Consider the following 12,270-nt stretch of genomic DNA (forward strand, 5'->3'; position numbering starts at 1 on the left):
TCCGATTATTCCTTAAAGAGGATTGCGCCAAGGTTGCCTGCTCTCACCGTACCTCTTTATCTTGTGTGTGGAGGGGCTCTCGACAACTCTTAAAAGGCAGGAGGTGAGGAGTATCATTCATGGGTGTAAAGTTGCAAAAAGTGCAGCTTCCATTAGACATCTACTTTCAATTATTTTAGAGAACGTGTTTGTGGCATTTTAGGTGTTCCGAAAACAAAAGAGCACCACAACTGCTTGGATTTGCCGTCGCTTGTGGGTCGTAAGAAGAATGCGTTGTCCTCATCTATTAAGGATAAAATTTGGAAGCGAATGCAAGGTTAGAATAAAAGGTTTCTCTTGAGAGCTAGCAAAGAGATTCTTCTCAAGACTTGCACAATCCATTCCCAATTATGCTATAAACATATGTTTACTTACTATTGAGTTGTGTAAAGATATTGAGAAGATGTTTAACTCATTCTAGTGGGGAACTTGGTTGGGTTCGCAAAGACTCTGCGAGAAGAAAGCTTGTGGAGGACTGGGCTTCAGAACCTTACACGAGGTGAATATTGCCTTCCTTGGTAAACAAATTTGGAGAATGCTTAATGAGCCATATATTCTTATGTCCCGAGTCTATAAGGCTCGTTATTTCCCAACTACTATTGTTTTAGAAGCCACTTTGGGTCATAGCCCAAGCTTCATATGGCGTAGTGTGATATCAACTCAACAGATGGTTAGAAGATTTCAGTTTGGGCAGATTCTTGGCTGCCAGATTCTAATAATGCCTATGTAACGACTGATCGAGATAATGCAAATGTTAATATCAATGGGATTCAGAGTTAGTCGGGCATCTCTTTGATGAGTGTGATAGAGAACTTATTTTATCTCTACCTCTAAGTTATAGGAGAACTGAAGACAGAGTTTGGAGACATGACAAAAAAAGGTCGATATACAGTCAAGAGTGGGCATGAGTGCCTTTCTAATCAACAGGTTCATATGGGTTCAAATGTGGTTGCATGTAGCTGGAAGCAGCTTTGGTCCATGAAGATCCCTCCGAAGATAAAGAGTTTCTTATGGCGAGTTGTTAGAGACTGTTTACCGATAAGAAGACAACCTTATAAAGAGGAAGATAGAAGTGGATGTTGTTTGCCAAGTTTTGTGGTCTTTGCAATGAAACTACTTTTCATGTGGCTGTTACTTGTTCTTTCCCAAAGCACGCTTGGCAGCTTTCTGGTGTGGGCTTTATTTGTAGTAGTTTGATTAATGTGGGAAAATGGTTAAGTTTAGTCTTTGCTAATATGTCTCCAGAACAGTGTGTAATTGGAACTTGTGGAACAATTGAAATCAAATTGTTTGGCAGCAGAGATTTTTTACCATTCAACGCGTTATAAGCTCGGGTGACTCTCTTGTGTCTCAATAACAGCTTGCCAACGTAGCTAATAAGCAAACGTTGGACTAAACCAGCGTTGGGTTGGTACAAATGCAACTTTAATGCTGCGGTATTTGCTCGTCAACAACGACTGCTGAGCTTTGGTTCTATCATTCGGGACTCCAATGGTCAATTTGTGGCTGCTAAAAATGGTATATTTGCTGGTCCCTCAAATCCTGCATTGGCGAAAGTAATGAGTTTTAGAGAAACTCTTAGTTGGGTTTTGATTCTGTGGGATTTGAGTCTGATTGTCAATCATCAGTGAATGGTTTCTTTGGATCTTATATTGATTTTTCAGATTTTGGTCTTGTTTTGGATGACTGCAAATTTCTTTTTTCAAGAGCTTAGTCATGCACATCTGGTGTTTGTGAAAACTGCTCATTGTTTGGCGAGGGCGGCTGTTTCTATGTCTGGCCAGTGCGAGTGGCTTAGCAAACCTCCTCGTAGGTGAGTGTCCATTTTGATTCTCAGTAATGGATTCTTTATTTTCCAAAATGAAACTAAAATATTATATAAAGATTGTTTTAGTAAAAATTAGTTGAAATAATAATATTAACCAGAAAAATTAATTTTTTTATAAATGAATTTTTATAGACTTTATAATAAAAAGTAAATACTTTTGAGTGATACTAAGAGAATATGAAAATGAGTAAGGATAATTATGATCTATATTTTATCCGAGCTCAACTTCTAATACTCTTCAATGGGAACTTAGCTAATGCATCTCAGCTAAAACAATCCAACTCCTCCTGTGTAAGCTAACAATTGGCTTATGCATCTCCAAGAAAACAAACCCAAATTGTTGCAATAGAGAAATTGGAATCTGACCCAGAAAACCAATAAATTCAAAAGTAACGTCTAATGATCATAAGCAATCACTAAAAGGAAAATAAAGAAAGAAAGAAAGAAATTTAGGGCAGTTTCTCTGAATTAAAACATGAGTGAAAAAGAAACATGTAAAACCTTGAGGCTGCCCCAATGAATCAACTCTTGGCCGGGTGAAATTGAGCTCTTATAAGAAAATAAGAACCCATTGGATCGGCCTCCAGAATTCAAAAGCAAACAAACAAAAACAACATAAAGAATTAACAAAAAAAAATGTATTAAGACCTTTCATATAAATTGCAAAGGCATGGAAATTTGGCTTTGCAATTGACAGGAAATAAAGACAGATTTGCTTTGCTATTTGCCGGCAACGGAACAAGAGCGGCACATGCTCCTCCGCTCTGTTCTCTCAAAGGCAGTGAAGAGCATTAGCCTTACTCCTTATTCTATTTATACCCATTTTTGGGGCTTCGAACCGGGTCGGGTCGGTTAATATTTGTGAGTTTGTAGCCCTACCCGCATAGCCCGGTTCATGAGGGATTTCTTGCTGGGATTGGTGGATGATTACATATGTGTAGACTTGTTTAAATTTCAGGCGGGGCCGGGTTCGAATCGGACTTGATCGGGCTTGATATTTTTAAGTCTAAGCTCGACCCCAGTTCAATTTTGCTGGCCTAAATTTAATTAATATAAATATTTTTTTTAATAATTTTTGGGTCAAATTCGGCTTATTGGGTGGGCTCTAAATAAATAATATTTTCAAATCTGTCTAAAAAATAAGCGGACTTTTACGGATTTGGACTTGGGCAAACTTAACATAAAAATGAGGTGTCTAAGCTCGAAAGTTTTCATTAATAGTTGAATTTTTTATTTTTTTAATTTTTAAATTAAAATTATATTTAATTCTCTAAAAAAATAATGTTAATGGTTAAATCTTTATATTTTTTTAATTTTTTATTAATAATTTTAGTATGATGAGTATTAGTAAAAAAATGAAATATCAAATTTTTATTTTGCATAAAATTATTTAGTAATAATTTTTATTTATAGATTTAATATTTTATGAGTAATTTTGTAAATCGCTTTTGATGATATCTTTTATTTTTATGAAATATTATATTTATCTTTCATATGATGTTGAACTTTCAATCAGGCATGTTTATATGTAATAAGTTATAAACTCATTAAATATATATTGTAGGTTTATTGATAGCTCAGTGTAGGTTTATTGAGAATTTATTATTAAATATAGTTATAAGCAATGTGATAATTAAGTATTAATTATAGATTCATCAAATATAAAATTTAGATTCATCATTTGCAAACTGTAAATTCATTGATTAATATATAAAATTATTTTTTAATTTATGAGTTTTTGAAGTATAATTTAAGAGTTTTTAGGTATAATAATTTATAATTTATGAATTTTTTATTTTTATTCTATAAACCTATAGCTTTTCTTTATGAATTTCTAGACTATAATATATAAACCTCAGATATACATGTAATTAACTTATAATTTATCATTTATGAACTTGTTTTTAATCTATGAACTTGTATTTTTTTTATAAAATTTTGAACTATAATATATGAACTTTAGGTATATGTGTAATGAATCTATAGTTTATAATTTATGAATTTATAAATTATAAACTATAAACATGTAGCCTTTATGATTGATGTTTATAGTTTTTACTAATGAGTTTGTATTCATATCCTATGATTGCATTTTATAACTTATAATTATAAATATGTAATTATTAATTTTAATATTTCATTATTATTATTATTAAATTTTTAGAATTTAAAGTATTATTAGGTGATGATAAAAATAATTTATGTAATTTAATTTAAATATATAAACTTATGTAAAATGATTTTCGTTCAGAGCTAGTATGTTTGTATATATATATATACTAAATCCTTTTTGTTAATTTTAATTTTTTGTTTAGAAAAGTGGGGAAAGATAAGAAAAGAAAAAATAGAGAATATAATTTTTTAAAAATATATAGCGCCTATCAGATTAATCTAATGAAAATTAATTATATTTTATTTATTATACTTTGAAATAATAATTATTAATAATCAATAAAAATTATTAAATTTTAATGATATCTAATAAAATTTTCAACACTAAATATTAAGTAATTAAATTTAAATTTAAATAGATATATATTAATAAAATCATAAAAAATTATTTTAATTGTCAAATTTGTAAGTAAAATAATAAAGAAAATATATAAGTTGAAAGAAAATGAATTACTTTTATTTTAAATTCAAGTTGTAATGATAATACAAGATCATCCAATCTTTGATGTTGTAATATATATATATAAACAAACTAGTTGAATAAGTCTTTTTCAATGTAGCCAGTTTAATCCTATTTACTCCAGTTCTGTTGCAAATTCAATTATTTAGGATAACTAATAAATTCAATGGGTCAATCTGATTTTAAAAGCAGTGGGACAAAGGGGCTGGAAAAATAATATTTCACTTATTTGAAAAAGTTAGTAAAAGTTTCTCCGGGCCCCACTTTTCTCCACTTTCTTTTGTCTTTCAAAACAAGAGTGAATAAAAAGATTTTATCTTTCTTTTCTTTTCTTTTCTTTCTCCCAATATTTTCCCATATATTTTCTTTCTTTTCTTTTTTTCCAAACAAAGAGTTAGAGAAAAGAGTCGAGCAAAGATGATCGATTCTTAGAAATAGCAAACAAGCGGGTCAAAATCGGATTTGGATTGGATCTCGTACTATTTCAAGGTTGGTAATTTTTGAAGTTGGATTTTCTCAAATTTGACCATATCAGATATGCTAGTTTTGTAGTATGGATTGGGCTGAGTTCTAGCTAGATTAGATTCAGCTCTTTTTTTTACCCTATTTTATTTTTAGGTTTAAATTATTATTGGTTCGGATCGAGTCAGATTTTTGATAAAATCTAATTTGGATTGTCTCGAATCTTAAGTCGAATTTTGAATTAATTTATTAGGTCCAAATTAAACTTTAGATTAACTTATCTAATTTTATTTTTTGATTTTATGAATTTTATCCAATAAAATTTTATATATTTAATTTTCTTAAAATTTTCTATTTCAAGAATGAAGTTTAAATTTTATATATATATACCTCCTTGAACTATAGTTTCATTTACTTTAATTCTTCTTTCTAAAAATTAAAGAAAATAATAAAAAAATACATATCTTATTAATTTTTAAAATAATTAATTTAATTATTAATTACTTACAAAAGTGTTTTTGTTGATAAATTAAGAATTTTTAAATTCAAAATAGTATCATTGCTGAAAAATTATTTAATTAATTTTACGTTATTAATTAATATACTAGACTTTTATTTAAAAGAATGCTTAAAATTATTAATTTATTCTTTTACTTAAAGTATAATTTTATTTTCAGTGCTAAATCTTTTTCTCATAAATATAATATTAAAGATATTGAATTTTTTAAAAAAAATTTAAATAAAAATTAAACAAAATTACAAGATAACAAATGACAATATCTATTTGTTAATTTAAATCATTCTATTTGATTACTCGTTAGTATCATATATATAATTTCAAACTAATTATGTTATTTAATGAATAAGAATTTATAAACTAATAATTTTAACAAATTAAAAACTTAGAGATGACATTATAAAAGATATTAAAATCTTAATTGAAAATAAAATATATTAGAAAATTAGTATTAAAAGTAGTTATATATGATAATTAAATATCATAAAATTATTATTGTATTTTAATAAAAATTACGTTCGAATTATTTCAAATTTTGAATCGGATTGTATCAGTTATAAATTTGAAAGTTCAGATTCGAATTATATCAGGTTCAGATTATTTTAAATCTTTAACTATTTTAGACTCGGGTTGTTTCGGTCTTCGGCCATTTGGATCGCTTCCGGTCTAAGTCTTTTTAGGTTCTAAAAATTTCAATCTCGATCATTTTAGATTTGAATATCTATTTATTTTATTAAAATTTTGAGTTCAATTAGTTAAATTTTGAGTATGCTCAGATTAAAATTAATTTCTATTAGCTGTAAAATAATACAAAAAAAGTATTATATAATTACTCGCTTTTTTACTTAAGGATATATATATATTCTTTTCATTATTTAAGACTTTTAGTTTTATTTTTCTTTCATTTCATTTCAAAATTCTCCTAATTATTATTATTATTCTTATTTTATGTTATTGACATTAAACAAATATCGATTATTAATGAAAAAATCATTTTTTTATTAATCATAGGTTTACTATAGTTAGCTGTACGATACATTTTTTATATTATATTTTAATATAATTAATAAAAAAATATTAAAATGAAAACAAGATGAAACCACATACTTTTAAATGATAAAACACATAGCCAGAAGTATTCTTTTTTCTTTTCTTTTTAACTTTTTGGCACTTTTCCTAAAATTATTATTAAAACCTAACCAACGACCAACCGATGAGTTCATGAAAACCTAAAAAGTCACAATAACGAGACAAATGTCTTTTCCTCTATCCATTCTCCTGTCCCATGAGATTCCGCTCCATAACGGCTCTACAATCAATATAGCCGTTACTTGGGAGGCCTTTTAAAAATCATTTCTGCTTTTCCTTGTAGAACCCAGAACTCTCACTTCTGCTTTCCTTACAGAAAGTACACCGGAAAAAACAGCTAACAGCAGAAAGAAAAAGCATTATTATGGCTAAAGTAGCAGCAACTCTCACTCTTTCTCTCTTCATCTTGTACTTCATTTCAGGTATAGCAGTCACTGTCTAGTTTATCACTTTACTAGCATCAGTGGTATGATATGTTATAGTGATCCATGTGCTGCATGCATGTATTCTTGTTTTGTTTTCTTGTACATTGTTGCCTAAATATGTGAGTATATATAAATTTCTGCAGGTGGTAACTCGGCGACTGCTAATAATTATGAACAGGTACAGTCAACATCAGTATAAATCATATTGCAGGAGGAAACTAATTAATTCTGGAAACACAAAAAGTAATCACTGATACGGAGTGAAATTACATATCGAAAAAAACTCATAAATTCACAACCTAAATTCGTTTCGTATGAAAAAAATGAAAAATTATAATATGTTAATTATATATGATAACTTTTATTTGGAAGCTATATCGGTAGTTGTCATGTTTTATAGTCTTGCACTCGGGTTTACCCGAGTTCAACACATATAAACAGAAATATTAACGAATCTTTATTTGACTTGTCTTTAATTGTTGTTTGAAAGTTCAGTTTTGTGGTAATTGCAGAAAACTTGGTGCGTAGCAAAGCCATCATCGGACCAAGCAACTTTACTTGCAAATATTAATTATGCATGCTCTCAAGTTGATTGCCGGATTCTGCAAAAGGGTTGCCCTTGTTTCAGTCCAGATAATCTCATGAATCATGCCTCCATTGCTATGAACATGTACTACCAATCCAGAGGAAGGAACAGATGGAATTGTGATTTCAGGAACTCTGGTCTTATTGTTATGACTGATCCGAGTAAGTTGGTTAATTATTGTACGCATAATGCACCCACAGGCGTAACCTGACAGTCAATTTATAATTATTCTTAAGTTGGAGACTTGTCTCTGATGATCTTCTTTCTCTTCTTTTGGGGGGTCAATTTGCAGGTTATGGTAATTGCATCTACGCCTGATGCTTGGTACAAAGAAAGGATTGTTAGTCCATGAGAAGTCAAAGTTATATTCCTTTTAATTTTTGTGAATTTGTCTTGTAATTCTCTCTGAATTATTAATGATCAGTGGTTATATATTGCTTTAAAAAAAATAGTGGAGTCGATTTAATTTTTAATTTATATTCTCTCAAAAAAGAAATTAAATTATTAGACTATTAATCCCTTTATAAACAAGCAATCATTTTATCATTATAACCCATTAAGCCAAAGTCTTTAGAATGTTCTCTAATAAGGAGTTTAGCACTTTAGCTTCATGAAAGGTTCCATTCTAATAACTTTAAATTTTAAAAAGGTAAAGTACATAATTGATATCCAAAATTTTACTTTTTCTTTTTGCAATTGGATCCATGAACTTACTTTTTTGTTCAACTCGACACCTCTACTACATAAGTTGTAACATTTAAATCCTTTACAGATAAAAAAAAATTAAAAAATTAAAATTTTGATAAATTACATTAAACGAAATAGTAAAATAACGAGAAAAATAAAAATAGGGTGAGAAATGAATATTTTATTTGTTTATAAATGGAAGAGAAAACTAAGAAAATGAATATGAATATGAATAATGAATCCTTTTCTAGTGCTCACCAAATTTGTTTCTTTATTTTTTTGAGAGGAAAAGTAGAGAAAGAAGTTTTTTGTTATTATTTCCACTATTTTTATTGCTTCCCAAATAAGATAGGGAAAAGAAATTAGTAATTATGTCCTATAATCAAATAAAGACTCTAAAATTGGAGAGTGAGAAAGTTAAAAGAATCAAAATTACTAGATTTATATGCTACAATAGGTAATTTTAATATTTTTATCACTTAATCCTATGAAATATAGTCGATTTTTAGATTTTACAAGAGTTATAAAATGCCGTGAATTTGGAGTTTTGAAATTTAAATTATTTTTTATTTTAATTTATTTGCTGGTATAATTGATTTTATTAGATTTTTTCTAATAATGGTGCCAAAGCCATATTATTATTTTTTACATAAATAGTGTATTTATATCTGTTGGTATGTAATTGAAACTCTGACTTAGTTGAAAAGATAGTAGCAAAAATATTCTGCAGAGCCGCTCCACATTGTAAATAGCCACAGTTGTATGATATTATAGAATGCTGCGCATAATTGCATAATGTCTCACAACATTGTGTAGCTTCTAAAACAGCCACAATGCCATGTAAAAGCAGTCCTACAATTAAATAATAATATAATAATTATTATTATTATTAATTTTATGTAAGCAATTTCGTAAAATAATATTTAATATTTTTTAATCAATTCAAAATGATTGATATGAAATTTCAAAAGGGCATTTTAAATTTAAAAGAGTTTAAAGTTAAGATACTTAATTGGAAGAATTTAAATTAAATAAAAAAAATTACCAAACGATGAAATTATAAATGTAATTATTTAGTTTCTATAGGATAATCACAGTTATAATAAACTATAATGTGATTAGATTTTTGTTATATTATGGGTGTGATTTTATTTATTTAATTTTCGAACTTAAAACCTTTATGATTTTTGTGATATCATTTTAGTATATAATTAATGTAATTAACAAGGAATATAAAGTTATGAAAGCTCATAAATCTCTCAAAGAGCTAATGGGAACTTGAAGACCAAGAGCTGTAGTCTTATATGGTATGTATATTGGATGTACATGAAATGTGAGTCCTAATAATAGGACTTAAGAATTAGACATTGAGAGATCTTTAGAAATTTGATGATGAATATTTGTTATATTTTCTAAATTTTACAAAAGTTTTAAAAGTTAAAATTAAATGTTAATGTAGTCTTGACTGACTTAGTCAAATTTTGACATTTGGTCAAACTCTTTTTAATAAGACCGAAGATCATTGAAAATCAGTCAAGCCTTTTTAATTAGGTCCAAATCTTAAGAATTTGAATCAAATCTTAAAAATATTTAAAATTTGGACTAGAATTAGATTTGTCAGTATTTATCACTTAGAATAGAGTTTTAATTATTTTTAATTATTTGTTGTTTGATATCTTTGTTTTATTATTTTTATATTTTTTGTTTATTCTAATTTGCTTTTTTAATTAGATCCAAATCTTAAGAATTTGAATCAAATCTTAAAAATATTTAAAATTTGGGCTAGAATTAGAATTGTCAGTATTTATCACTTAAAATAGAGTTTTAATTATATTTAATTATTTTTTGTTTGATCTCTTTGTTTTATTATTTTTATATTTTTTATTTATTCTAATTTTTTTATTATTTTAACTGCTTTAATTAGTTTGTTTTTTTTTTTTTTTTGGTTTTGAATGTGGTTTACTGTTTGTTGATTTTAGTTTTTTCAAATTTATGTTTTTAAATTATTTTAGTTGATAAATATATATATATATATATATATATATATATATATATATATATATATATATTTGTTTTTATTTAGTTGTGGGCGTTTAAAATTAAAGAAGAAGATCGTTTCACTATGAAAATTGGTTTTCATTTATTTGATGATGTTATTCAAAATATAAAAGAGAACTGTTGTTTCGAAAGAGCTGTTTTGGTTACCGATGGGTTAGTTAAAAAGATTAATAAGCAAACGATAGAAAAGAATTTTTTGTCTAAGAGGTGATTGAGTGATGATGATGCTCTGAAGCTTGTTTGTTTGTATTTTCTGCATTCTTTTTTTTTTTTGTCATCACCGAAAGATAAATTGATTCTTTTGGTTGATTTCGATGTTTTTTATTCTGAAAAATTTAATGATTTTTTTTTGAGATTTAGAGGTTTTTAATCTTACTCTTCGTTCATTTAGAGGTAAAGTTTATGGGAAAGCTGCAAAGATTGATGAGGGAAAAAAACAATAGTATTATTATAGGCTGATTGGTTTTCTGTATACCTTTCAATGTTGGTTTTATGAGTACTACCATTCATTTATTAACTCTATTGATATTTTGTCTGGAAATGATAACATTATTGGATTTTGAAGTGGAATGTAATTGATGTTTTAAATTGTAAATCTCTAGAGAATGATTTGTTTGGTGGTAGAGGAAAGAAGGTTATTACTTTTTTTTTTAATTTTATTTTCTCATTAAGTTAAAACTTATTTATTTTTTAAGTTTTTTTTTTTTTTTTTATTTCAATTGAAGTTAAAAATTGTTCTACCTAATACTGAAAGAGAGAAGCTTGAGTTGGGAAGCTTTTTTGTTAATTATAAAGGTAAATCTATTATTGCTAGGGATGATGACGATGAGAATGATTTGAAATTCCTTTTCTTTTTCACTATGATGATTCATCAACTAGTGATAAATCTAAGAGCAATATAGTTTCTAGTTCAAGTTAAACTCTTTCTATTGAAAATAAATTAGATTCTTTTTTGATTGGTCAAAAGAAATTGAAGAATAATATTGCTGGTTTTAGACTGTATGTTGATCTGAAATTTGTTGATGTAAGGTATTATTTAAGAGTTTTGAAAGAGAAGCTTTGTATTGATGACAAATCTAATAATGTAAGTTTATTTATATTTTTATTGATTTATAGTAGATTTTTAGTATATAGTTTATTATTTTATTCTTTTAATGTTTGTTATTATTTATTTTATTTTGCAGTATAACGATGATAGTTTTGGTGATCATACTTTTGATGTTGATAAGGGAAGTTCTGATGATGATGATGGCAATAATGATGATATAGATATTGTCATTAAGGTCATTTGATTTTTTTTTTAATTTTTATTTAAATTTTCTATATTTGTTATTTAGTCACGGTCTTCTTTTTTTATTTAGGTTGTTTCGAAAGATAAGAAGTCTAAGGTATTTGAAGATGTTAAAGAACAGGTGCAAGAAAAAAGAGAATCCAAGTGAGAAAGAGGATGAAGAAAAGGATGATTGTGGTCCTAAAAATGAATATTTTAATGAAAAAGATAATGATATGGATGACAGTGTTGCTGGTAATGTTGTTGAGAATGATAATAATGTTAAGGTAGTTTTGGTGGTAGTGTTGTTGGTACTAGTAGTAGTGATACTGATAACGGTAGTAGTGGCGATGTTTGTGATTCTGCAGCTAATTTTAAAAAGAATGCATATGAAGTTTTAGGAAATATTGGTGTTAATAAGGTTTTTGATAAAATTATTTGATTTTGAAAATTTTTTATGTTTCAATTTTTTAATTTTTTATGTTTTTTTTTATAATTTTTGATAAGATTGATATAAGCGGTGAAATGAGCTCTGGTTCTTCTTTTGATGAAACTGACCTTGCTATTTTGAAAGAGACAATTGCTAATGCTATAAAGTTTGTTGGAGTATGTTGATTGTTTATTTGTATATTTCACTTTTTGTTTATCTTTAATTGATTTTTGGTTGATCTGTGGCA

At 27.1% G+C, this 12,270-nt stretch overlaps 1 protein-coding gene across 2 annotated transcripts; it reads left to right on the plus strand.

Moving 5' to 3' along the window:
* Positions 1-443: 443 nt before the first annotated feature.
* On the plus strand, positions 444-8,052 carry LOC8258717 (glucan endo-1,3-beta-glucosidase). 2 transcript variants are annotated; one of them, XM_002528445.4, is made up of 5 exons: positions 444-1,852; positions 6,884-6,989; positions 7,136-7,170; positions 7,505-7,739; positions 7,871-8,052. In XM_002528445.4, the coding sequence occupies exons 2-5, from the start codon at positions 6,932-6,934 to the stop codon at positions 7,894-7,896; spliced, it is 354 nt and encodes a 117-aa protein (XP_002528491.1). In that variant the 5' UTR covers positions 444-1,852; positions 6,884-6,931; the 3' UTR covers positions 7,897-8,052. The 2 variants fall into 2 exon arrangements, with proteins under 2 accessions (XP_002528491.1, XP_048234742.1); XM_048378785.1 differs by lacking the exon at positions 444-1,852 and adding an exon at positions 4,751-4,988.
* Positions 8,053-12,270: the final 4,218 nt, after the last annotated feature.

This window comes from Ricinus communis, chromosome 9, assembly GCF_019578655.1.
Source record: "Ricinus communis isolate WT05 ecotype wild-type chromosome 9, ASM1957865v1, whole genome shotgun sequence".
NCBI lineage: Eukaryota > Viridiplantae > Streptophyta > Magnoliopsida > Malpighiales > Euphorbiaceae > Ricinus > Ricinus communis.

Excerpts from the sequence above, each read along its gene's own strand:
- LOC8258717 (XM_002528445.4), top strand. The coding sequence starts at position 6,932 with ATGGCTAAAGTAGCAGCAACTCTCACTCTTTCTCTCTTCATCTTGTAC. Across the intron at positions 6,990-7,135 it reads CATCTTGTACTTCATTTCAG|GTGGTAACTCGGCGACTGCT; the intron begins GTATAGCAGTCA and ends AAATTTCTGCAG. Across the intron at positions 7,171-7,504 it reads CTGCTAATAATTATGAACAG|AAAACTTGGTGCGTAGCAAA; the intron begins GTACAGTCAACA and ends TGGTAATTGCAG.